At 36.9% G+C, this 27,771-nt stretch overlaps 2 protein-coding genes across 2 annotated transcripts in view; one reads left to right on the forward strand and one right to left on the reverse strand.

The window, feature by feature from the left end:
• LRRIQ3 (leucine rich repeats and IQ motif containing 3) overlaps nt 1-20,246 on the reverse strand; it is a 98,330-nt gene extending 78,084 nt beyond the window's left edge. The window contains exons 1-3 of the mRNA XM_058681243.1: nt 20,101-20,246; nt 1,982-2,258; nt 1,001-1,324 (exon numbers count right to left, since the gene is read on the reverse strand). Coding sequence (XP_058537226.1) covers nt 1,001-1,324; nt 1,982-2,230 — 573 coding nt within the window. The 5' untranslated portion in view covers nt 2,231-2,258; nt 20,101-20,246. The remainder of the gene's footprint in view (nt 1-1,000; nt 1,325-1,981; nt 2,259-20,100) is intronic.
• An 80-nt stretch (nt 20,247-20,326) lies between these two features.
• FPGT (fucose-1-phosphate guanylyltransferase) lies at nt 20,327-27,472 on the forward strand. The gene is made up of 4 exons (XM_004597533.4): nt 20,327-20,477; nt 21,705-21,872; nt 23,493-23,585; nt 25,880-27,472. Exons 1-4 carry the CDS (start codon nt 20,396-20,398, stop codon nt 27,325-27,327), a joined length of 1,791 nt encoding a protein of 596 aa, XP_004597590.3. The 5' UTR covers nt 20,327-20,395; the 3' UTR covers nt 27,328-27,472.
• The last annotated feature ends 299 nt before the right edge of the window (nt 27,473-27,771 follow it).

Consider the following 27,771-nt stretch of genomic DNA (forward strand, 5'->3'; position numbering starts at 1 on the left):
ATTAATTCTAACTCCATCTTTTATTTCCTACAGTAATTTGACTTCCTTGCCTTCCTTTGTTTTTTTTTTTTAAAGATTTACTTTTTTTTTTTTTATTTTTATTACAAAGTCAGATATACTGAGAGGAGGAGAGATAGAGAGGAAGTGGAGCTGCCGGGATTAGAACCAGCGGCCATATGGGATCAAGGCGAGGACCTCAGCCACTAGGTCACGCCGCCGAGCCCAACCTTCCTTTGTTTTCTAATAACCATTAATTCACTAGCAATATATTGGATTAACTGGCTTTAAAAAAAAAACTTCATAAATGACATTTACGAATAGTTGTAATTAATCCTATTTTTTGAACTCCTGAATTAAATGTGCTAATACTTAGTTATCACGTATTTTATATCTGGCACATTCAGTATTCTGTAAATTCTAACTAGGTCATAAGTTTTTCCATTCCTCTTTTTAAAGTTTTAGAAATCAACACATACTGATTGATCATATCAAAAGCATCAAACTAATACTTCGAGAATCTGGCACCAGCGTTACGGAGCGGCCATGACTCCACAACCTGCACTGTTCACATCCTACATGAGTGTCAGCTCATGCCCCAGATGTTGATGGTCTAGCAAAGCAACAGAAGAGAGCCCAATTGCCTGACAGCCACGTGCAGGAAACTCAAATGAAGCTCCTGGCTCCTGGCTTTGGTCCAGTTTACCACTGGCTAGTGGCAGCCATCTACAGAGTAAATAACTTAATGCAGATTTCTTTCTTTCTGCCTTTCCCTATCTCCTCGTTTCTTTGACATTCAAATAAATAAATGAATCTTTGAAAAGAAGTAAATATTCATAAGCTTTGACCAATTCCCAGATTTGAAATCGTTTCTAATATATTCAATTAATTTTTATATAAATTATGCAACAAATGTGTATATATTGTCAGAGTATAACATTTAAAAATCAAAATTGTACACCTGTAAATTCTTTTAAAATGATACCCTAAGAAAGTTAGTTACCTTTTTCAAGGGAGGGCAGAAATTAAAGTAAAGTTGGTGGCTGAATGTCTTGAAGCGTTCAGGAAGATGCCAATTCTGAATTATTTCTTCATCAGAAATCAAATAGTGATCCAATGCTTTGAGAGACCATATACTATTAACAAGAACGTGTCTATATCCTTTTTTAAGACTTACTGGACAATCAAACATAGTGAGCGCAACGAGGCTTGAACAGGCAGATAATTCGCATGCATTCTTTAACTTTGTAAAACCATTGTCATGAAGATACAGGAGTTTTAGACTTTTCATTCCACTCCAAAACTTGGCATCTGGTAAAATCTTTATCTGAAATATTAATTAAAATATGTATTTTTTAGATAAAGCATATGGAAATGGTAAAAGATTAAATATCATCTAAAATTCAGTATTTTCCAAGTAACAAATTTCTAACCATGAGCAAAAAATGGGTTTCCAATTATTCAAATTATGACTTGCAGAAAATCATTAGCCAACAGATATCTAGAATAAGCTATCTCTTAATAAAAAAAAATGCTTGATCAAAGTTAATTTTTTTTAACACACTCTTCAAATAGTTCTGAAATAGTTCCCTTACCTGAAGAATTAAGAAGTCAACAAGCATTCTTACAACTGAGTATGACTTTAAGTAATATTAGGCACTTTTAATGTAGTTTTTAAAATTTTAAAGCACATATTTACATTTTAAATTTTCTATTTACATACATTTTGCATTTTTAACCTCTTTTTTGCATGAAACGAAAGACTATTTGGAAATAAAACAAGTGCATAAGTAGCATATTGTTTAATATACAATAATTATTATATAATATATAATTATGCTATTATATGTAGTATATATCATGTATAATATATGACATGTGTACACATGTATAACAATGATTGTATAATATATGTATAGTACATAGCATGTCATATTATATATGTATATGCTTTATATGCTTAAAAAAGTAGCTTATTTCTTACCTGATTTCCATGAAGATCAAGTTTGATCAGTTTTGTACAACTTTGAAGTGGATTAATATCTGTAATAAAATTGTTTGAGAAAATACATACTTTAAGAGAGATACAAGATTGTAAGTTTTCCATAGATTTTAAATGAAGGCCATTGAACTTTACAAAAACAAAATCTTTTTGGTCTTCTATTATGTTATCATTATAATGACTCCATTCTTCATGACTGGTAAGTTCTTCTGTGACTGTTCCGTGAAACATCTTGGACAGATGGGAAACTGCTTTCTATCTGAAAACAACAGAAAACAAAAACATAGGAATGTAAACACAAAAATGGTTAGGAAAGTTATAATTCAAAAAAATTAACTAATATCCACAGAATTTTCTGGGTCAAGAATCTTAACATCTAACATGTATATAATTACTTCTCAAAAAAAAAGATCACTGCCCTTACCAATGAGCTATTAAGTATGAGGGAGAACTAACCTTCCTTTGTCATAGATTACTTACAGAACATGGAATTTCCCCCAAAAATAATGCCTAAATAGGTTTTGCAACAAATTCCATGGAGAAAACTGAGTCAACTATGTGGTAAAGAAAAAAAAAGCAGTTTTAAAAATGTAATAATTCAAATTTTAAATGAAAATATTCAAACTTAATGAAATACTAATCTACTTGATATAGTTCCCCTACTTCTCTTTCTTGTGTAATTCTCCTGGGCAAATCTTTGCTTAGTTGGTTTTAATTTTGCTTCCATGTCCATATCCACAAGTTAGTGATTTTGTGTTTATTTTAGTATTTAATGATCCTCTCTCCCACTAAATTATGTCTACCCTGAAAATAGGAAATCTGTTTTATGTATTCTCATTTTCAAAATTTATCATGGAACCTAGAACTGAATAGCATTTCAATAAACACCTATTTAATTTAAATATATTGCTATCTTTTCCTATCCTCAGTGACAGAGCAGATTTAAAAGATTTCAAAGTATAAATGATAAGGTCTTATATATGGAGAATTCCATTATTAACTTCTTAAATTCTTTCATTTTAAATTATTCACAATCAATATTCTATGCCTTGCAAGAAAAAAAAGAGAATAGCTATTGCTTTTCATGCAATGTAACAAATCAATAGAAAATCTAAAAAACAACAACAACAACAACAACAAAAACCAGCCATGCTGTTTTTACAACGATATTGGTCAACTCAATTGAATGTGGTAGTTCTTTTCTAACAGGTATTGGGTGAAGCTTCATTCTTTTATTGCTCAACTGAAGTGGTTCATCCAATGTGGCTGGTTCACAGATATGAACTGGCAATGACAGCAGAAAGGTTAGTTTCAGGTGAAAAAGAGGGATTTTCCTCAATATTGTCTTATTCTTTCCATGTCAGTTAGCCATATGGGCCTATGATAAGTCAATCTTTTCTACATATTTGACTTAGGGCTCCAAACAGTATAAAACTAGACCCTGATACAACTTTTTACTGCTTAGAGCCAACTCAAAGAACAGCATCTCAAACATATTCTATTGGTGAGACGTTTCTCTAATTGTCAGAGCAGCTTAAAAAGTAGAAAAAGTTTTCAGAGATTGTGAGGTTAACCGATTTATTTATACAGTATCTCAGCATACATGAGAACAGTAATGTTAAGAATTTTAAAAATTATTCATCTGAATGTGAGAGTCACATAGGGGGCAGGGGGGATCTTCCATCTGATGGTTCACATCCCAAATGGTCTCAACTACCAGGGCTAAGTCAAGTCGAAGCCAGGAGTCCAGAGCATCTTCTGGTTCTCCCATATGGGTACAGAGATGCAAGCACTTGGGCCATGCTCTGCTGCATTTCCAGGCCCATTTCAGAGAGCTGGGCCAGAAGCCTGAGCCTGCACTCGTATGCTGGCTTAACCTTTTATGCCACAATGCCACTGCACAAATTTATTCTCAGGGGAAAAAAATGATTTGACATAAAGCCATTATATTTTCCTAATTTCTGTTAAATCCCTTAGTGTATTTTAAGCGTTTTCTTTTTTATTTGAAAGATGCAGTGACACAGAGGGTTAGGGGAGACACAGACATATCTTCCATCTTTTTTTTACTTCTATAATTCCTGAAATAGCCAGAATTGGACCAAAACAAAATCAGGAGCCAGGACTGCCATCTAGGTCTCTTACATGGGTGAAAAGGCCACAAGTACTTGTTCTCTGTACTCGTTGAGTGCACATTATCAGGAAGCCAGATCAGAAATGTGACCTAATCCAAAACAATAATAAAAACAGAATATCTACAATGTAATGTACAGTTCAGATTTTTTCTTCCAATATTCATTTGGATATTTATAAAATAATTCATAGACCATACACCATGACCAACTTAGTCTACTGCAGGTTTATTGAATTTCAAGTCCTATATGTGGTTGCCTTGGCAGGGCGGGGCATATTGAGCTCATACAACTGGTAGGTCAGATGTCCCCCACCAGTGAAAAGGAAATCACAGAAGGAAAATAAAAGAGAAACAGTGCTAATATCTGAAACACTCGTGACAGAGACTTTCCTCAAACTACTGTCAGACATCCAATAATAAGCATGGATTACTCACAAAGCAAAGTTAAATTAACCCCACAAAGACAAGAAAACTCCACAACCATATACCATCAAAATTTCATAATATCAATGATAACATTCTGAGAGAAGTCAGAGGGTAGAAAAAGCACTTACTTCTAAAATGTAAGATTTATAACTTACTTCTCACACCCTACAGGCAGAAAACAATGGAGGAAAGAATTGAAGCACTGAGAAAAATAATCTAGAATTGTATACTCTAAGAAATCTTTCTTCAAAAGTGAAGAAGTAACAAAACCTTTCTCAGATGAACCAGAACTGAGGCTAGTGGACCAGCCTTGGAGAACTGGCAGTTTTTCAGAGTGAAGGAAAATTTTATATCTGAAATTCAGACCTATAAAAGAAATATCACTGAGAAAAGAATACAGAAAAATAAAGTTTTTTTTATTTTTCTGACTTCTACTCAATCTCACAGATAATGAGTTATTTCTTTTAAAAAAGTATTTATTTTATTGGAAAGCTGATGTACAGAGAGGAGGAGAAACAGAGAGGAAAATCTTCCATCTATTGATTCACTCCCCAAATGACCGCAACAGCCAGAGCTGAGCTGATCCAAAGCCAGGACCAGGAGCTTCTTCCGGATCTTCCACATGGGTGCAGGGTCCCAAGGACTTAGGCAGTCCTTGATTGCTTCCATGGGTCAAAGAAGGGAGCTGGATGGAAAGCAGGGCCACAGGGATTAGAACCAGCACCTGTATGGAATCTCAGTGCATATAAGACAAGGACTTTAGCCGCCAGGCTACTGCACCTGACCCGATAAGGAGTTATTTCTAAATGGTATTGGCAACTTAATTTTACTGATGTCATCGAAAAGATGCAAAAGCCACATTATTCTCAAGCTGGCATTCAAAAAGCCACACCACTTTCTGAACCACAAAACATAGTTTTAAAAATTAATAGTAGAAATCATACAATGTCATCTCTCAAGTCACAATGGAATTAAATTTATTTGTTAACAGAAACTTGGAAAATTCAGAAATACCTGATGGTTGAGCACACACTTTGTAAGTAACACATGGGTCAAATAAGAACTGGAATTGGCACTGTGCCATATCAAGAAAACCACTGCTTGCAATGCCGGCATATGTGCATCCATTTGTGTCCTGGCTGCACCTCTCCCCATCCAGCTCTCTTGCTGATGGCCTGGTATAAGCAGCAGAGGATGATGAACGGTCCCTGCTATCTATGGCAGAAACCCAAAAGAAACTTCTGGCTCCTGATTTTGACGGAGCCTAACCCCAGATGTTGTGGTCATCATGGAGACGGATCATAGGATGTGAAATCTCTCACTCCATTTCTCCTTTCTATAACTCTTTCAAGTAAAAAAATTAAACCTTTAATATTTTGAATGAATTAAGATAAAATATAGCCTGACAAAAAAATTTTCAAATAAAGTAGAAACAGTACTTACAGAGAAAAAGTTAGTACTGAATGAATAAATAAGAACAAAGATCAAAAATTGTTTTCAGTTTCAGTTTAGGAATCCAGAAAAAAGAAGAGCAAATTAAACAAAAAATAAATAGAATTGAATCAGCAATAAACATAGTAAATGAAATATATCATCCCAAACAGCATAGCTTGTCATTAGCCCTTTATGAAAGATCCACAGAGATTGACAGACTATCTAGAACTTAAATACTGGTACAGGTGCCGTACTCATCACTTAGGATAAGACTGAAGATGGCTGTCTCTCTAGCAACAGTGCCTGAATTTGCATCCTCTTTCCACTTCAAATTCACTTTCCAATCTTATCCATGAAGTCAGGTGATGGTTCAACTATTTGTATTTTTGCCACTCCATACAAGAGCTGGATGGAGTTCAGGGTGCCTACTGTTGACCCTGTCCTGCCCTGTTTATTTGGAGAGTGAATCAGAAGACGGAAGCTCTGTCACTTTCTCACTCCTTTGAATAAATAAAAATAAGTTTTAAAAATGTAATGGTTTTCCCACATCATATGAAAGTTCATTTACTATAAAAAAGGGAGCATGCTGCAAACACATCTTTCAAAACTTAACTAAGTCAGTCAGAGAAGGGAAATGATCTTCCAGACAAGCTCTCTGTAGCTATTTTACCATATTATTTTAAAACTGCCTAAAATAAATCTCTAGACACTATCTGTCTGGACATCCAGAATTAATATAATAACTCAATATTAAATTGTATCACAATGAAATGAAAATGTGTTTCTTTTGTTTCTCTTGACCGGTTTTTTATTTTACCTGCACACAGTCTTCAACAACTTTCAACTGATTGCTTATGTCATGTGCTTTGGATTCTGAAATAACTGTCTTATAAGCAATCTTTTCCCACACAATACACTAATTTATATTCATATTTTCTATTACTTCAACATTGGTATAAAAACACTGGTCTAAAAACATCTTAAGCATTTTTTTAACTCCAAGATAGAATATTATGTAATACCAGGTTACTGAGATTTGACAAAATAATTAATGCACGATTATGAAGTTATAAGGATTAATAATAGTTACTATTTTTCATTAAAAACTGTATTCAAAATAAATGTTGTGATAATTCAGAACACAGAGATAAATATTTTGCCATATTTCTCAATCATTTTTGCTAACTGTTTATTTTTCATATTTGTTTTAAATTACTTCATAAAAAATTTGGTTTGGTTTTCACCTCTTATTGTCTCTTGCAGTAACTGAAGTCAAATGCCCACACTCCTTCAAACATCTCCTGAGTCACACTGCTGCAACCATAAGTCCTGATGACTCAACTACCTATCATAGGAAACTGAAAACCACTGTCACCTAACTAAAAGCCAGGTTCTTACCAAGTGCTGCCCATTTTAATATGACATGGAGGAAAAACACAACTACGTTTCTTCACTTAGACTTTGGTAATTTTATATTTACTTTGTGAAATGGATATACATATATGTAAATGATTAAGCATAAACAATAATAAGAGTAGCAAAAAACAAAATTAAGAAAAACAAAACACTAAAGAAAGCATCAGGGCTCCAATTATACTTTTATATACTATGCAATTAAAAATAGTTCAATGATATTATAGGTAAAGCTTTTCCTGTTTTGAAGATACTAAAGTGTCAGTGCTTACATTATATTCTGCTCATTTTATGTATACCATGGCTATCAAACACAGTATACATGGATTATTAACCTTATTTTTATTCTTAACTTATTAAATTAAAAATTAGTAATAAAACATAATTACATTAGGTATTAACTACTGAACATCAAAATACATATTGAGCATAAATATTTTCTGTTTTCTTTTAAACGAAACAATAATAAATATTCTTAGAATGTCAAAAAATGCTTTGTAAATTTTCTCATTAACTTGTATTCTTATGAGTCATTCACGGGAATTGCTAGAAACTGAAACACGGACACATTACCACCATAAGTAAAAAGTTTATTAAAATCTGATGTAAAAAATGAATCAATAATCAATGACAGACAGACTGCTTATGATCTATATCAAAGAACTGAAAAGCCTGATATGCTTTTAATACCCTACGGTTATTCCACAATGGGTTAGGAGAGCAAAGAAATCTTCCACCTTCTTACAGTGTGTGAGCAACATATTAACTATAATCTATCAAGATTGTAACAGGTAACTTACAGACAACAGACTCGAATTGGCATTAGACATTAGCAAAAACTATAAAGACATACTGTGGGATCCAAGAGGGGACCCCAGAGTGGAACAGGAGGACAGGAGGTTTGTATCCTAACCCCGGAGACTCCCGGTAATGTACTAAATGCTTTCACCACAGAAGCAGTGGATACCTCATCAAGGACCATCAGTAAGGGCACCAGGGACTATATCCCAACTGCCAAGGAGACCACAAAGAATTGGAGTGCCCTCGTAGGCCCAGAACTCTGAGGTAAACCATTCCCTACTGGATCTCCAACACGTGATGGAAGAAGCCCAGATCCGTCCTCACAGGATCTAATGTCATCCGAACAACAGCCAGGAGCCCTGAGCGGTCCTCAGAAACAGAACAGTAAACTCCCTTCGGGACTCAAGAGAGGAACTTCCTCTGGTCCTTACTTAGTTCCAACTTTGGCTCCCCATCCTCTCTCGCATTATCAGGGTCCCTCCGGAGCCCCCAAAATTAGATCAGATAGACGGAGAGAGACCCATAAGGAAAGCTCAGAACAGACAGGAAAAAGTCAGCTTGGACTCTCACATACCTCACTAGGTAGAAAACAAAGCTCAGTTACTTCTCACTAAGGTATTGAAAATTTCCCTGTGCACTATTTGTAACACTGTTCTGCTCCTCAATCACTAATATGTGGCTGGTAAGAGTTATAAACCTGTTTGGATTATCCTAAAATTCACGAAGTTCAGTAAAATTACTCTTGAATACTATAAGCTGCTAAACAGAAACATGAAGAAAACAAAGACATAAGACAGTTGAACAGCTGAATAGTACCCTATAACTATATTAAGTTTTACAGCAGTCAGTTATGTATAAACTAAAACTGATATGTCAATGAAGTAGTTACAGGATGTGGTTAAGAACTTGAATTTTCTAGCACACTGGGCACTCAGTAGCATGTCAATTACCTTCATCATGTTGTAAATGTCCATGTTTCTTCCTGTTGGTGAATTTGTGTTGTGCTTTTTCATCAGAGGGGATGATATTCTGCCAACTCTACTTTCAGATCAAGGATGGTCTCCCAATGAAACTGTTGAATTTATCTGGGAAATAAGATGTTGGATTCTCTGCATGGTCCATGCTCGCAATGAAGGACTCATGACTGGTTATGAGCTATACTACTGCAATAATATTGAGGAAATCAATATGGGGGGATGGCCTATGGAACTGTGTCATAAAATGAAACAATAATTTTAAAAGGAAAAAGATTAAAAATGTTTTTAAAGTTTATTAGGATATTATATGTCATAGTCTAGTTCAAGTGACTTATCAGCATTGAATATATTAGCAAATAAATGGAACTGTAGGGTCCGGCGCAGCGGCCTAGCAGCTAAAGTCCTCGCCTTGAATGCCCCAGGATCCATATGGGCGCCGGTTCTAATCCCGGCAGCTCCGCTTCCAATCCATCTCCCTGCTTGTGGCCTGGGAAAGCAGTCGAGGATGGCCCAATGCACTGGGACCCTGCACCCGCGTGGGAGACCTGGAAGAGGTTCCAGGTTCCCGGCTTCAGATTGGCGTGCACCGGCCCGTTGCGGCTCACTTGGGGAGTGTAACATCGGATGGAAGATCTTCCTCTCTGTCTCTCCTCCTCTCCCTGTGTATCTGACTTTGTAATAAAATAAATAAATCTTTAAAAATAAATAAATAAATGGAACTGTAGAAACTATACTTCAGAATTATTAAAACCACAGCTAAGTCATTTACATGTAAAATAATGAAAAATGGAAAACATTTTTTAAAATATCCATTTGGAGTCAGCTTCGTGGCACAGCAGTAAAGATGCTCTGTGTTATGCCAGCACTCCATATGGGAACCTGTTGGAATTCTGACTGCTCCAGTTTGGATTCAGCTACTTACTAATGGCTTGGGTAAAGTACTGGAAGATGGTTCAAGTGACTGGGTACCTGACATCTACATGGGAGACCTGGAGGCAGCTCTTAGATCCTGGTCTGATCTGACCCAGAGCTAATAACTATGGCATTCTGGATATTGAAACAGGAGATGGAGGCTCTCTCAGACTTCTCTCCCTCTCCCCACAAATCTTTCAAATAAATTCATATGTACATATGAATTATTAAAAGGCAAAGTATTTATTATGGCTGAAGAAAAAAGGTAATATTAATTAATTAGCAAAAGTAGAGTTAGAGAAAAGGAAAGATAAGGAGAGAGACCTATTTCTTGGTTAACTCCCAAAATGGCTGCAAGAGTTAGGGTCAAATCCACAAATGTGAAACTCTCTCTGGCTCTGCCACATGAGGAAGAGTGTCAAGTACTTGGGGCATATTCTGCTGTTTTCCCAGATCCATTAGCAGGGAACTAAATTGGAACTGGATCAGCAAGCACCTAAACCAGTGCTCATGTCAGATGCCAACATCACAAACAGCAGTTTAAATTTCTATGCCCTCATGAAGTCCCATGCAGGAAAGTTTTGGTTCTCAGAAAACCTGACTACAAAAATTGTAATCAGCAATGTTCTACATTTATTGTATTTATATCATTTTAGTTTAGAATTTCTGAAAGATTTAACCTAGCTGTAGTAACAAAATAAAGCAACTATATTTTAAAATTATATTTTTTGTTTAAACAACAGAAGTGTTGAGTCAGTATTGTTTCTATTATGAAGAATTACCACAGTTTTCTATCAAAGACAGAATGTGTTTTAGGTTCTGGTGCAGTAGCCTAGTGGCTAATGTTCTCACCTTGCACACACCAGGATCCCATATGACCACCAGTTCTAACCCTGGAGGCTCTGTTTCCCATCCAGCTCCCTGCTTGTGGCCTGGGAAAGCAGTCGAGGACAGCCCAAAATCTTGGGACTCTGCGCATGTGTGGCAGACCCAGAAGAGACTCTGGGCTCCTGGTTTGGTCACTTGGGGAGTGAATCAGTGGAACATCTTCCACTCTGTCTATCCTCCTCACTATACACCTGACTTTCCAATAAAAATAAATAAATCCTTTTTATTAAAGTGTTAAAAAATTAAGAAGAAAGAACTAGTAGAACAGTCAGAAGAGTATATAGTCTGAAAATTTAAAAGAAAATATTTTAGATCTATAATTAACGCAAATAACCCTGAGAGTTACAGCATTCCATTTTTATGATATATTCGAATGCTTTCAAATGCCACAAAACAGCATCTGGAAGAATGGTTTGTATTCTCCTCTTTTTCCTTTAATGTACTTGTTTCGTAAAATCTAATACAGGACTAACTACGCCAGTTTGTTTTTCCTTTCCATTAGTCTGGAATATCTTTTTCCATCCTTTCACTTTCAGTGTCCGCTTATCTTTGTTGGTGAGAGGTGTTTCCTGTAGGCAACTGACAGATGTGTTTTGCTTTTGGATCCAGTCCACTAATCTATGATGTTTGATTAATGAGTTTAAGCCATTTGCATTCAAGGTTAATACGGATAAGTGGTAATTTGGTCCTGTCATTTTAGCAATGGGTTGCTCATTGTTTGATCTGGTATTCTGTTATTTTACTGGGACGTTCTCCACATTTGCCTCAGGTTTTGTTAGATATTACTGCTTTTCTCTGTTTAGAGAACATATTTAAGTACTACTTGTAGGGCAAGCATGGAAGAGTCGAATTCTTTGAGTTTTACTGTAGAAGAAATTTCTTTCATTTTCAAAGACAAAGGAAAGGTTTGCTATGCATGTTACTCTGGGCTGACAATATTTTTTCCTTTAGAATCCGGAATATGTCTCCCCAATCTTTCCTGGCTGTAGAGTTTCCTTTAGAACTAGACTCTATGATGTTTTAACCATTTGTCCTCTCTGTGCCCCCTTAAGAAGTCATGCAGAGGCTGTCATTGTAGCATAGTGCATATGCATTACCTGTGATCCACTTCCAAATCAGCTCTGTGATGATATCACAGGAAAAACAGCAGAAGATGGCCCAGGTGCTTGGGATCCACCACTCACGTAGAAACAGAAGAATCTCCTGGCTGGTGGCCTCAGACCAACACAGCTCTGAACATTGGCAGCTATTTGAAAAATGAACCCACGGATGGGAAGTTTCTCTTCCCTCTTTCTATCTTCCTCTCTGTCTCTTCCCCTCCCTCTATAATCTTTGAAATAAATAATAAATCTTAACAAAAAAAACACATACCAATTTCTGGGCAAACTAGATTATTATTAAACCACCTGAGCATTTCGTTAGAACAGGATGAGAAACTTTTTTTTCTGATAAAGGCTATTTGTATATTTACAACATATAATTACAAAGTATGCATAATTATCCAAAACTTAACCAAAGTCTCAAAAATTTTTAAAATTAGGCTACTAAGCCAAATGTTTAATTAACTCACCCCTAACTTAACAGCTATAACTCTGGTAAGGTGAATGAGTTATCCAGTAATGATGTGGCTGCTGCTTTTGCACGTTTGCTTGGTCACTTCTGAGTGCAGCTGGCTCTTTGCAGTAATAAGTTTAGGAAAGAATTGCTTTCAGAAGTAAGCTGTTGTAAATGCACATTCATTATTCAATACATGTCTCCTCAAATTCAGAAATCCATCACTGCTTATGTAACATTTACAAAATCAAGCAGTAGGAGGTTGTTGTACCTAGCTTTTAGCTCAGCAATGCTTTGTACCTGAATGGTTTCGCATTATAGGTTATCAAATACATCAGCTGCTTCCACACTGAATGGCATGGCAAAAGATGTTCAATTCCATTTTTCTATTTTTAACATCCTTGAATCTTTCATTAAATGACTCAATTAGTTTCACATCACCAACAATAGCAAGTGCCATAGAAGGTCTTTGTCCTTCCAGATTGGAGAAATGCATTGAGTTATTCCTTTTGAGTTGCATTTTCAGCAGCTTATTTTTCAATTCAAACCAAGTAGGGAGATGAGAGGTTGGTTGGGGTCCTGCAGCTTAACATTCAGCCCGCAGAGGTACTTTGTAATGTCCACCAGGAATGCTTGCTCATAAAGCCATTGGCTCTCAATGAATTCCCTGACAAGTTTTTCCTTCATCTCCAAGAACTGCCTGACTGCTTCCCATAATTTCCCAAGTCTCAAGAGCATGACCCTATGATGTGGCCATCACACTTCCTAGTAATAAACAAGATGACCATACCCAGAGTTAAGATCACTCAGTGACCTCTCAAAAATTGACAGCTGTTACATCCTTTGCCTTTCACAAAATGCATGTATGTCACTGCTATGGACATTACATGGGTTAGTGGCAATTATTATGCACAGTAATTGTACATGTATAGTGTATGATGTAAGAGAATATAATTAAGTCACTCAGGCTGACAAATGTAATTAACCCATTTTTGTGAGTCAATAATGGATGGAACTCCATCTGCAGCCAGCCACTTATTTTTCAAATTTTAACTCAGTTTTTTCCTTGGATACACAAGTTTCAAACAAGTCCACATTTCTTGTGATGCCATTAATGGCTTCCAATGGAAGCAGTTCCATTTGATGCTATCCTATGAACAAAAAAACCTCAGTCAGGTACTATTTGTTATGACTGTTGTTTTGTCATAAGCCACACAGAGAAATCGTGGGAATCAGCAAAATTTTTCAGTGGTTTTTCAATGATTTGTACCAAGTTAGTAATTTAATCTGAGAAAGTTCTCTGATACAAACCAACATTCTAAAGCAATTTAAATTTATCTGGTGCTAATAATTTTGTGCCAGCCACTATGAAATGTTTTCTACTTAACTCTGCATAATGTTTCAGTTTCTTTACAAAAACAAGCTTCTTAGCTTGATCACTATATAGTTTCTAGGAATAATGCTGTCTCCATTAAATGGAGGCCTTGTGAAATTGGTTTGTGATTTCAAACTGCACTAAAAAATCAATGATTTTACCAAGACACATTTGGTTCCCCAGGTAGCTGTAATAACACTCACACTGCCTTTTTGTTATTATTTCTAACACATCACAATAACCTACATATACAGTTGACCTTTGACTTCACTCAAAAAAATATATGTATAATTTTTGGCCATATGTCTTGGAAAGATTGACACCCTGCCGAAACTTGTTTTCCTTGCAATTTCTATTTTTTTATATCACAGCTATTATGTTATGATAAGCCTTCATGTGTGTATTGCCATCAATGTGATTATTATGCTTTTTTAAAAGATTTATTTATTTTATTACAAAGTCAGATATACAGAGAGGAGGAGAGACAGAGAGGAAGATCTTCCGTCCGATGATTCACTCCCCAAGTGAGCCGCAACGGCCGGTGCGCACCAATCCGAAGCCGGGAACCAGGAACCTCTTCCGGATCTCCCACGTGGGTGCAGGGTCCCAATGCATTGGGCTGTCCTCGACTGCTTTCCCAGGCCACAAGCAGGGAGCTGGACGGGAAGTGGAGCTGCCGGGATTAGAACCGGCATCCATATGGGATCCTGGGGCTTTCAAGGCGAGGACTTTAGCCGCTAGGCCACGCCGCCAGGCCCTATCATGCGCTTTTTTACTACTGCTCTAATCCTGAATCTTTGATTAATCCTTGTGGCCTTTACTGTATACTATAATTTCCTTAATCTTCATATGAGACTCTCAGTTTTTGTGGGGCAGTTGATTATGAATGCGTGCATAAAGACTGAATTGGAGTTATTGTCTGTGTCAACAAAGAAGTCAACATCATTGTCAATAATTAGAAGCAAAGTCACCAGCATCACAAGGAATCACATGACTGCATCTCAACAACATATGTCTATAGTTTCACGTGCGAATACATCCACTCCTCACAGTGTGTATACGCCCAGCCTGCCTGGTATCAATTGTCTTGAATCACCATAACACAGGCAGACACACTGTGGGAAGCCAGGGAGATATAAACGTGTTCCTCCTATTGTGTACTTTTATTTATTCTGTATATCCTGCAATGGAGTTCCTCATACATCTTTCAAACTTTACACTATTACAAAGAATCCCTTAACATAAAGTTACATTGATTTAAATTTATATCTCCTGGATTCATTGAAAAGCTCCCAGATTTATAGAGTTGTCCCAGCAGGGGCATATCAAATACAGGCAGTATTATGGTCTGTGGGCATAAATTCTCTATGCTTGCATTAGAAAAGCAAAACATAACAAAAACTAGGAAAATATAAGGGAGAAATAAATACGATTTTTGTTAGAGAAAGAGTTTTTTAATAGAGTACAGAAAGGTAAGAGGAGATAAGGGTTCCTTCAATAGGATACATTCAGAAAGAAAAAAAAATTTAAGACATTCAGAACAGGTCAAGCAAATAAATTCAAACAAAGGAAATGTAAAATAACTTTTGCTTTTATGCATGGCAGGGAGGGAAGGAGGAAGAAGTGATGGTTAAACAGAGATGATGCATGTTTGGCAGAGACCTAGCATGGTCTCACTACTTTGTATGTGCCAAGAGATCCACTGTCTAAAATTGGAGAACTTTCTCATTTGGCCTCAACTTTTTAATATCAATATATGAGGCAAATATAAATATATTATTTATAACTTCTATATAAATGTCATAAAGTCATAGTTATTTCTTCAGCAGTTAAAAAAAAAAGACACTCTCGTGTTATCCCTTAAAGGACAAAAGACATCTTTTGAGGGTGATGGAAGTTGTTCAACACTGGGGCTGTGTTGATAGTTGTGTAACTCAGTAAGCAGTAAAATCATCAAAATAGTTGATATTCATGGTACACAAAATATATCACAATAAAGATGTTTTCAAATATGTCTCTATTGTTCTCGTTGATGTTTTAGACAAATAGGATATCAAACTCAGAACCTTCTGTCAACAAATGAAAGGATCAATGTAGTGCGCAGACATCAAACAACATGGGAGATAATATTGGTAACCTACCCATCTGACCAGGGACTAATACCCAGAATATTCCAGAACTCAGAAAACTCAACGACAACAACAAGAAAAAACAGCTTAGTTAAGAAAAGGGCAACATCAGAACACACTTAAATAGCTGAATTATGGATTTATGACACTTTGTGAAGGATTATTCCATTGTATTAATATAGTAGAAATCAGAAAGGGAGTTTTAGGAAGGGGAGAGAAAAATCCTAGAGCCTACAGAACTGTATCATCAAATAATTAAATAAATAAATAGAAATAGGCAAAGGGCCTAAATAAACCACTCTTACGAATACAAATGATAAAAAGCATGAACAGATATCAACCTCACTAACCATGTGGAAACAACAACAATGAATTGTTACTTTACCTTTGCCATAGCAATGGCAACTTCCGAAAAGACAGAAAGTGAACATAAAAAGAGGAAGCAGAAAATATGAATAAAAGGGAACTCTTACATAATACTGGTGGGAATATAAATTAGTACAGCCACTATGAAAAATAGTATGTGGATTTCTTTTAAAATTATAAACACAAATGCCATATGACCCAAGAATTCTACTACAATTTATACATCAAAAGTTGTGGGCAGGGTGCATCAGTCTAACGGCTAGAGTCCTCACCATTCAGGCACCGGGATCCCATATGACTGCAGGTTCATATCCTGGCTGTTCCAATTCCCCTCTGAGCTCACTGCTTGTGGCCTGGAAAAGAGGTAGAGAACAACCCAAAGCCACAGGAGCCTGCACCCATGTGGGAGACCCAAAAGAAGCTCCCAGCTCCTAGCTTCAAATCAGCTCGGCTCCAGCCATTGTGGCCACTTGGAGACTAAACCAGCAGGTGGAAAATCTTTCTCTCTGTCTCTCCTCTCTCTGTAAACTTGCCTTTCCAATAAAAATAAATAAACCTTTTAAAAACAGTTGTGAAATCACTTTATCAAGGGAATACCCAAAGCTATTCACAAAAGTTGAGACACAGAATCATCCAATTTTTGTCTGGGTAAAGAAAATGAGGTATTAAACACAAAGGAATACTATTTAAACATAAGATATAAGATCCTGTCACTTGGCAGCAAAATGAATAGAAGCAGAAGAACCCAGTGTTAAGTGAAATAAGCCAGATACAAAACAACAATTTCATGTTTCCCCTCATACGTAAATATTTAACAACAAAAAAAACCCTCAACCTGAATAACATTTTGAATACTAGAGGCTGGAATGGATGAAAGAAATAAAGTTTAGATAAAAATACCAAGATCTAGGAGAAACTGTATGTGGTTCCTTGTTTGCGATAAATATGTCAATCTAATATGATGTTCATTAAAGATAATGGTTGTGGGCATTCTTTATATATTCCTGTATTTTAAAATAAAATACACAATATGTATGTATGTATTTATTTGGAAGCCTGAGTGACATTAAGAGAGAGGGAGAGACGGAGAGCACTCACTCTCCCACTAGCCAAAGCAGCCAGCTCTGGGTCAGGCTGAATTCAGAAACAAGGAACTCCACTGTGTTCTCCAGTTGGCAGGGACCCAAGTACTTGAGGAGTCTTCTGCTGCCACTCTGGCACATTAAAGGAACCTGAACTAGAAGTAGAAGACCTGGGACTCAAACCAACACTTTGATATGGGATGCTCATCCAGAAGCTGTAGCTTACCGTGCAGTGCCACAACACCAACCCTGATATCAGGGCAGCACTTCAGATATTCTACTCTCTTCGAGAATAAAATGCCTAAATACTTCCACAGAATATTACTTTGTCAATTAATTATAGTTCAACTTGATTAATGTCCTTTTAAAACGGTGGACTCTAAGTCTAAACATGTCAATTGTGAATTGTTGTATATGTGCAGCATTATGAATGGCCTTATTACTTATCTAAACTAATATATCCTATTCTGCTTAATGATATTACAGAAACTGGGCCCGGCGGTGTGGCCTAGCAGCTAAAGTCCTCGCCTTGAATGCCCCAGGATCCCATGTGGGCGCTGGTTCTAATCCCAGCAACTCCACTTCCCATTCAGCTCCCTGCTTGTGGCCTGGGAAAGCAGTCGAGGACAGCCCAATGCATTGGGACCCTGCACCCACGTGGGAGATCCGGAAGAGGTTCCTGGTTCCTGGCTTCGGATTGGTGCGCACCGGCCATTGCGGCTCACTTGGGGAGTGAATCATCAGACGGAAGATCTTCCTCTTTGTCTCTCCTCTCTGTATATCTGACTTTGTAATAAAATAAATAAATCTTTCAAAAAAAAGATATTACAGAAACTATCTGGTAAATACTCTGCCAAAATAATATGTTGCTAACGAAAAGCTTTTCAAATCATTGTATCATACCTTTTGATCAGATAAAATATAAGTTTAAAAAAATACCTAGAAATTGTACCCGTAACAATTTACAGCCAAAGAAATTTATTCTAAAACAGTATACACTATGTTTTTTTAAACATTTTTCATGTGAACATTAAAATTAATGAATTTTTAAGGATTGGGACAGGAGAAGAAAATTCATAGCTGACCGAGTAAAATATTACATGCCTTCATTGTAGTATTCTAACCTTCCTATAACTATCTGCTTATTTTCAATACTGTTATTTTTTTCCATAGAATACATCACTCATTAGAATGTACAGTTCCTGCACATATAGGCCATAAAGACCTTAATTCCCAGAAAATCTCACTGAGTGATTCCACAGTGAACAAAACGATTCCAAAAGTGCTGAGAACTTCCACAGCTGGATCTCCAATCCAGATTGTGTTCCTGAGTTCCAGACACATGTACATGGCATGTAAACACAAATTCACATATCATACGCAATGCTCAAAATTCATTTGTTTGTTCTACATGTCCGGTATCAAATTCTGGACTCTCTCTACAACTCACGTTATCTGTCACCCGCACTGCCACCCATTAAATTATGGACTCTCACCAAGCTTTCCCATCCAGAGACTCCTGCCTCAGGCAGTCAACTTTCGCTCTTAATCTCACTGTCCACACATTCGATAAGCACATTTTATTAGTTATGTCTTTTTTTAAAGATATTTAAAATATAACAAATGCTCCCCGTACCACTTGGCAAAGCCTTCACTAGCTCTGTTTCACCGCAGCAGCCTCCACGTCTCCCTGTCTCTGCTGTGCTTCCACAGCCCACTGTACTGTACTCTCATGTTCAGAGCAAGCCTTTCCAATTTAAACAAGTCACCTCAGAGCCATGCCAGGCTTTGCTCACTCAGGATTAAAAACACAGTCTCCTTTCAATGTTATTTTCTCTCGCTTTCTCTTTTGCTTCCTCTCACACCATTCCAGCTCTATTTTCTAAATGTTATTTAATTAGCATGTATTTTTTTTTTGGTAACAGTTTCAAATGGTAAAATTATGACTGAGTAATCTGCCTTTTTTTCGGAATTCAATACCAGCGTCGAATCTAGGGGGGAAAGAAAAGCTTATAAGAGCTTGTGAGACCTATGTGACTGAGAAAGGTTTTCAAGCTTTCCAAATCAAGCAGGAATGTGTGGCAGAATAAGTTTTGAGTTTACTTTGACCAAGTCACGTGTTCTCTCTGATTTACACCCTTTTCATGTGTGGTGAAAAGGTTGAGTTGTAAAGCTCATAAACGTCATACTCTATGAGAGAAATATCAATACATAACTACCAAAAACATATCCAAAAGGCATACTTATCTAAAAGACCCCACAGTCGGGCAGGGTCTCATTGCAGGCTGGATGCTATCTCAACTTCAAAAAGAACATGTGGGAGCCTGGAAAAAGTGGTCTGTGAGGAAGAGTGAAATGGGTGATGTGGCGCTCTCTCCAGAGGCTGCGCAGAAGGGATGCCAAAACCTAAGGTTCCTGAAGAGAACAGACATTCGGGGTAGGGGACAGACGGCTCCAGGTGACACGATAAAGGGGTCAGTGGGTGCTCTGTCCTTAAGAACTACTCTTGCCTGACACAAACCTCCAATTAAGAAAAATCGCCTTTCAAGACAGATTTGGGAATAAGTAATAATTTCACCTTCTCCATTTTGTGTCGCACGCTGAACCACTCACCGGGTCATCAGGGCGGGAAGGTTTTACGAACTGGCAAGTTGTACTCCAGGCCCAGCGCAGACCAACAAATCGCTAGGCGGACATTTGCCCCTGAAACCGTTGCCAGGGTAACAGAGCAAGCAGCCTGGCTCCCCTCATCACGGCTTTTTCAGTTTTGGGCCCCGCGCTTCGGGGGCGTGACTACGTGCGTGACGGAAGAAAGGGGCGGGGCAGACGCGAGGAGCCGGGGAACGCGTTCCCCAGCAGGACGCATGCGTACTATGCTGCGTGGGGGGCGCTCGGCGGATGTGGAGGTATGGCAGCCGCTAGGGTCTTTCCAGACGAGTCTCTGCGAGAATCTACCCAGCGAAAATTACGAAGGTTCTCCGCGCTGAGAGGTACCTAGGAGACACCAGGTTCTCCCCCAGGCAGCAGAGGGAAGGTGCCTTAAGGACGCCGAGGTTTCCTGGACTGTCACTTCCTGTTCGCTCACCTGCGGGCCTGCGGCAGTGACTGAGAAAATGCCAATATTCCCCTTGGATTTTATGCTGCTGCTGCCCCTCCTTTGCGTTATGCTCTTTGCTTCTCTTTATTCCTAGCAGAGTATAACTTACGAGGGAGAAGGAAAGTTTTGATTTGCTTAGTGAAACCAGAAATCGAAGCTGTGGTTGATTAGTTCATCACTTGAAGTTATTTAGGTCTCGGGGGTCCCAAGCCTGATATTTTGACACTTAGAAGTACATCTGATTTTACTTTTCTCTCAATCTCTTGTCCACTTCACCAGTTTTCTCGGTAATATACATGTTTACAGAGAGGGGAAGCAAAACGTGAAAGAATTACTGATTAGAAATTCAAGGTGTTGGAGAGTTTGGAATAAAAGACTGTTAGGACTTTCAATATAGCTTATCACTCTCAAAATAGCTGTCTAATATTTTTGGTACCGCTTTATAAATTCAGACTCTAGTACGTTGGTAACAGTAAAATGTTCAGGACTGTTGCATGCTGTTTAACCAGTCCTGTTTGCTTGCTAGTAAAAACCCTTATTCAGAGGTTTCAGCTGCCGCCAGTTAAATGAGCTCAACGGGGAGTTGGGACCTTTTCTATTACCAGAAGTCTATATCATGTCGTGGTACTTGTGTGAGCTTCTGTGACACATCTGAAGGTAATACAAAGTAAAGTACCCATGTTTATGAACAGAAGTACCGATGGAGCCTTTAATTGAATCTTTCTTAGGAAACCTGGAGTTAACCTGATAAGTCAAAATTTACTTTCAAAGCTGGAGATTCATTTATTTATCTCCTTGTATTTTCTCCTTATTGAGGAATTGCAGTAAAGGTTCTTGGCAAGTTAAAGTTTTATTCAAGAAGGATTATAATTTCCAAAATTCTACATAATTATATTATAGAACATAAAAGGGAGGGGTCATGAAAACGAGGGAAAATAACAATTTGTGGGCAGGTCTCATTAGTTGTGTTACTGGCCAGTAAGAGCTCACTCAATTCCAAAGCAGAATATAGGTTTTGAAGATGTCAGTTCATGTTACTTTTGCCCCTGCTTCCCATAAGGCACACAGTAGAGCTGGCGAATTCTAATAATGCTTGTTATTATTTCCTTTTTCAAAATAGGCCAACCCGTAGCACCTGGAAAATTTTGGGACATAGTTGCTATAACAGCAGCTGATGAGAAACAGGAACTTGCGTATAAGCAACAGCTTACTGAAAAGCTGAAAAGAAAGGAATTGCCTCTTGGAGTTCAGTACCACGTTTTTGTTGATCCTGCTGGAGCCAAGATTGGTAGGCCGTGTGGACAGTTTCATCACATAGGTTCTAAGCAGAATAATTATTCTCTACCTATTTGTGGTTTTTTTTGTGGTTGTTTGCTTGTTTGCTGTGTTTTCTACTTACATGGAGATTTCATGTTTCATACACACAATTTGACACACGGTACACCCTACACACCTTCCTTTTCCCTTCCTCTTCCTCTTCCTTTTTTTTTTTTCTTTGTAGTTTTTTGCCATGGTACAGTTTTGAATTTAGTCACAGGGTTAATCTTCTAGTGAAGAAGGAATACAGAGTCCTATTCTGTAGGAGTGTAACAAAGTGCTATAATAATAACCAAATCTCAAGATGTTGTTTTCACTCATGTACTAACTTGTTGCCTTTTATGTGTACCTGTGTGTGCACACGTGTGTATCTACTCTACATGTGCTATTGCTATTGTGGCACCAATATTCTGTATGAGCCCTTGTTTGAGTCCTGGCGTTCCACTTTCAATCCAGCTTCAGGTTAAGGCATGGAAGTTTAAAATCGTGTTATTGTGGTCAATAAGGCAGCTGTCTCCAACCCTGACCTTCAAAAACTTTAAAACAAATGTAAACTACTCTTTTAAAAGAGAAGAAAAGCATAGCAATTGTTCTTACCAGTTGTTATTTAGTGTAAAAAAAAAGTCCAGAATGTTGTTTAAAATAGATTTTTAGTATTAAAATTAATCATACAGTGAAATTTACTTTGCACCTTGTTAGTCAGTGGGGCCCTTAAAACCCCACTGTATCAAATCAGAAAAAACACATTATTGGTGTCGTGACCACAATGGGGAAAGCAAAGAAAAAACAAAGTCCATTGGAGTAAGTATCACAGAATATTTATTTTAAAGCCCTCAATTAGTTCAGCTTTACATTGTAAGCTTCCATTGCAAGAAGAATAAATGGTGTTTTCCTGAAAGCTGTTTTCCAAGAGGATTAAAACTGAATCTTCTGGATTTAGACAGGCTATATAACATTACAGTTCTAATTAGCCAATACATTTTTGTGGTAATAGCATTTAGATGGTGTTATGTAAGTAGGGCCTAAAAATCTTTTTAGAGGAGAAAAATAACATCGATGAGATTATGTTGTAAAAAAGTTACTTAAATACGTTATTATTTGTACTCAATTATTCATTGTGCTTGTATTTTACCTTATATATATATATCTTGGTGGTTTTTAAAATTATTTCTGAGGAGTGAAGGCTGCCCTCTGAGTTTCATTACTGTCATAGCTTTTAATTATAATCTCTGTGTTTGTGAGAGAGAGAGGACGAGCGCTAAAGTGTGAATCTGATTCCACATGTTGATTCCGTCACATGCCCGCAGTGGCTTAGGTGTGCGGCTGTAAGCGTATTGAGCGTTGAAACTGGGAGCCAGGATCTCCGTTCAGGACTCTCAAATGGATGGCAGGATCTGGACTGCCACACTCCTTATCTTTTGGCTTATTTGCTGAGGTGGCTTTTCTTTTGCCAACATCTTTACAATCTGCCTACATAAATAATTACAGCCACAATCATTTCCTTATAGTTGCAACAGACAAGTTTACCATAGCTTCAAAGTTTTATTACCATTCGATGGATTAAATTGTATTTTTTCACTTTTTCTTTAAGGAAATGGAGGATCGACACTTTGTGCCCTTCAGTCTTTGGAAAAGTTATATGGAGATAAATGGGGATCTTTTACCATCCTGTTAATCCACTCTGGTAAAGTTATGCTTTATTTGTTTGTTTTTAGAATTCCACTTTTGGGAATTTTTTTCTTTTGCTTCATTGAATATGCCTGCCTCTTATTTTCAAAAAAATATTTTCGAAGTTATTTTGCTCTAAAAAAAATAGCTCATCCTTTCTTTGGCATTTTTAGATTATAAGTAGCATACTGATTTTCACAAATTGTATCTAGGATTAGTGATGAAATACATTAGCAGCTTTTCTTGGATATTACTTTTTTTCTGTTATGCATGTAGAAAGTTATTTTCCTAAGGCCCAACACATTTGTATGAGCATTTCTCAGGAAGACTTCAAGAAGAATTCTTAGTATCAAAGAGGCTTATTTAGCATTGCAAGTGCTAGATACTCGCCAAAACAGTCAGCCTTGCATTTTGTGTAATTATTGGTAGCCAAAGACAACAATCCTGAAGAGAATTTTTAACGCAAAAGGAAAAAACCCAAAAAAGACCTGGAATAGAAAGCATGTACACCAAAGAGGAAATTTTAAAGCAAAAAAATATGAAGAATATAATCGCAGAGTAAAGAATAGATTATTTATGTTTAAAAAGATTTTATTTATTTCTTTATATTGGAAAGTCAGGTATACAAAAAAGGGGAGAGACAGAGAAGCAGATCTCTCCCCAAGCAGCGTCAACAGCTGAAGCTGTGCCGATCCAAAGCCAGGAGCTTCTTCCAGGTCTCCCACACAGGTGCAGGTCCTTCACTGCTTTCCCAGGCCACAAACAGGGAGCTGGATGGGAGGTGGAGCTGCTGGGATTAGAGCCGGTGCTCATATGGGATTCTGGCACAGGCACAGCAAGGATTTCAGCTGCTAGGCTACTGCGCTGGGCCCAAGAATAGAATATTTTAATTGGATACATTTATCTGTGTAAAAATTAGTTATGCCAGCATCACTTCAGTGCAGTGACATTCATTTTAGGACCACTCATCTACAAGGCTTCTAAGATGTTTTCTATGTGATTCAGGTACAACACAGTGATTCTTTCTATGAATATTTTTATGACATTAATTCATTATGTCAAAATAAAGTATTCAAATTCTGAGTTTAACGTGTAATAAAAATCTTTTTTTAAATTTTATTCTAGAAAAATACTATCGCCAATATAAAAAAAATTCGATGCCAGAAAACATAATTAAAAATAGATCACGCTTTAGCTGATATAGTATTGACTAGTTTTTTGAAAAGGGAAAATAGGAAGTTAGTAACTCTTTGTTTGTTGAATATACTATGTACTGAATTTTTTGCATTTACCATTGATATCATAAAATGTAACTGACAAGTATATTCTACATTTGCTGCTGCTTTAAAGTAAAGCAAATGAAGATAAGTAACTGAGATATGATGGAACAGATTTGAGCTCATTTTTGTGCATGTAACTAATGCTACCTCTTTCTAATTAGTTTTACTAATTAACAAAAAATATTTAATTACCTAAAATAGAACATTTTTCAAGGAACTGAAAAGTTTTAATTCTTGTTTTTTTAAGAGAAAGACCTTATTATTAAATACCAATTATAAATTTTAAGATAGTTTCAAATAAATTTATCTTTAAATCCTTCAGTTGATAGAATAACTTATAAGATAGTCTGGAGAGCAATTAAGTAATTAAAATTTGGAAAGGGTATGTTCGTGTTTTCCCGTCATTTTTCCTCATGAAGTAAAGTCTATGTAGTAGAGTTTGTACATGGTTGAAATTTATATAAAACATCATGAATTAGCTCATGATCTTTTTTACTTGTACATTTAATTCAAAACAGTTCAGACTCTGTAGTGTGTTAGAATTCTTTCCTATCTTGAAATATTTATGTTAATACAAATATCCAAAGGAGAATTGCTCTTTGAATTTTTAATCTGGACTTCATTATTTCCTGAGTTGTATTGTAACTCAATTTCTATAGTTAACATATAGAAATATTATGAGTTGTTAGTATGGAGTCAAAACAGTCATGAAATGAAGCACACAATTTGTGATTTAATTGTTGACTTGACCTCTTGGTTATACTCTTGTGGAACTCTGCTGTTTATACTTTTTACTTGTTGAAAATCAGTTAGTGGTGCATGGAGCCTATGATTGTAAAATGCCTTAAAATTATGTTTTTATACAAATTGAAGGAAAAATTGAAAGGAGGTAGGAAGGAAAGCATAGTCACCCTTTTAGAACTTATGACTATAAAAACCATGAATTGTTTCCTTTTATTAAAAAAAATTATTGAAAGAAATTCTTATATATAATAGCACTTTACATGGATATTTTTGTTTAATTTTATAGGTGGTTACAGTCAACGCCTTCCTAGTGCAAGTGCTTTGGGAAAAATTTTCACGGCTTTACCTCTTGGTAACCCCATTTATCAGATGTTGGAACTGAAGCTAGCCATGTACATTGATTTTCCCTTGCATATGAAACCTGGGATTTTGGTTACCTGCGCAGATGACATCGAACTGTACAGTACTGGAGAATTTGAGTGTGTTAATTTTGACAAACCAGGCTTCACTGCTTTAGCTCATCCTTCTAGTTTGGCTGTAGGCACAACGCATGGAGTATTTGTCTTAGAACCTTCTAGCGATTTAAAATACAGGGACCTTGAATACACATCTTGCCACCGTTTCCTTCATAAACCCAGCATAGAAAAAATGCATCAGTATAATGCTGTGTATAAACCTGCAAGTTTTGGTCCCGAGTACTTTGCTGGGGGTGATAGAGCCTATATTAAATTGAATTCTGAGTATGTCTACACGGATAGCCTGTTTTACATGGATCATCAGTCTGCAAAAAAGTTACTTGCTTTTTATGAAGAAATAGGCAAACTAAACTGTGAAATAGATGCGTATGGTGACTTTCTGCAAGCTTTGGGACCTGGAGCAACTGTGGACTATACCAGAAACACATCAAATGTCACTAAAGAGGAGTCAGAGTTGGTAGAAATGAGGCAGAGAATATTTCATCTTCTTAAAGGAACACCACTGAATGTCATCGTTCTTAATAACTCCAAATTTTATCACATTGGAACAACTGAAGAATATTTGTTTCATTTTACTTCAGATAACAATTTAAAGTCAGAGCTTGGCTTCCAACCAGGAGCTTTTAGCATCTTCCCAAATATAACAGAATGCTCTGGTAAGACATCCTGTATCATTCAAAGTATAGTGGATTCAGGGTGCTTTGTAGCTGCGGGCTCAGTTGTGGAATATTCCAGATTGGGTCCTGATGTTTCAATTGGAGAGAATTGCATTGTTAGTGGTTCCCATATCATGACAAAAGCTAACCTACCTGCATATTCTTTTGTGTGTTCCGTAAGCTTGAAGATAGATGGACACTTAAAGTATTCAACTATGGCATTTGGAGTGCAAGATAACTTGAAAAAGAATGTAAAGATACTGTCAGATATAAAGTTACTTCAATTCTTTGGTGTCTGTTTCCTCTCATGCTTAGATATTTGGAATCTTAAAATTACACAGGATTTGTTCTCCGGAAACAAGGAACAGCTAAGCTTGTGGAATGCTCGCATTTTCCCAGTTTGTTGTTCTTTGAGTGATTCAGTTACCACTTCTTTAAAGATGTTAAGTGCTGTAAAAACCAAGTCAACATTCAACTTAAATAATTATAAGTTAATGTCCATTGAAGAGATGCTGATGTACAAGGATATAGAAGACATGATAACTTACAGGGAGCAAATTTTTCTAGAAATTACTGTAAACAAAAAGCAGTCTGACTTGTAAATATCTTAAATGTTATTTACTTTGCCTTTCTTTCAACAGGATTATGAATACAGGTGTTTTCTGTGCTTTTCATATTTCTGGGAAGTCAATTAAAATTGCACTGCAACATGATTATGTCATATCATTGATAACTCAAAATATACATGAATCACTTTTTTAAAGATTTATTTTTTATTATTTTATTACAAAGTCAGATATACAGGGAGAGGAGGAGAGACAGAGAGGAAGATCTTCTGTCCTATGACTCACTCCCCAAGTGAGCGCAACAGCTGGTGCTGCACCTTTCCGAAGCCAGGAACCAGGAACCTCTTCCAGGTCTCCCACATGGGTACAGGGCCCCAAAGCTTTGGGCCATCCTCAACTGCTTTCCCAGGCCACAAGCAGGGAGCTGGATGGGAAGTGGAGCTGCTGGGATTAGAACCGGCACCCACATGGGATCCCGGT

Source organism: Ochotona princeps, chromosome 2 (assembly GCF_030435755.1).
Source record: "Ochotona princeps isolate mOchPri1 chromosome 2, mOchPri1.hap1, whole genome shotgun sequence".
NCBI classification, from domain to species: domain Eukaryota; kingdom Metazoa; phylum Chordata; class Mammalia; order Lagomorpha; family Ochotonidae; genus Ochotona; species Ochotona princeps.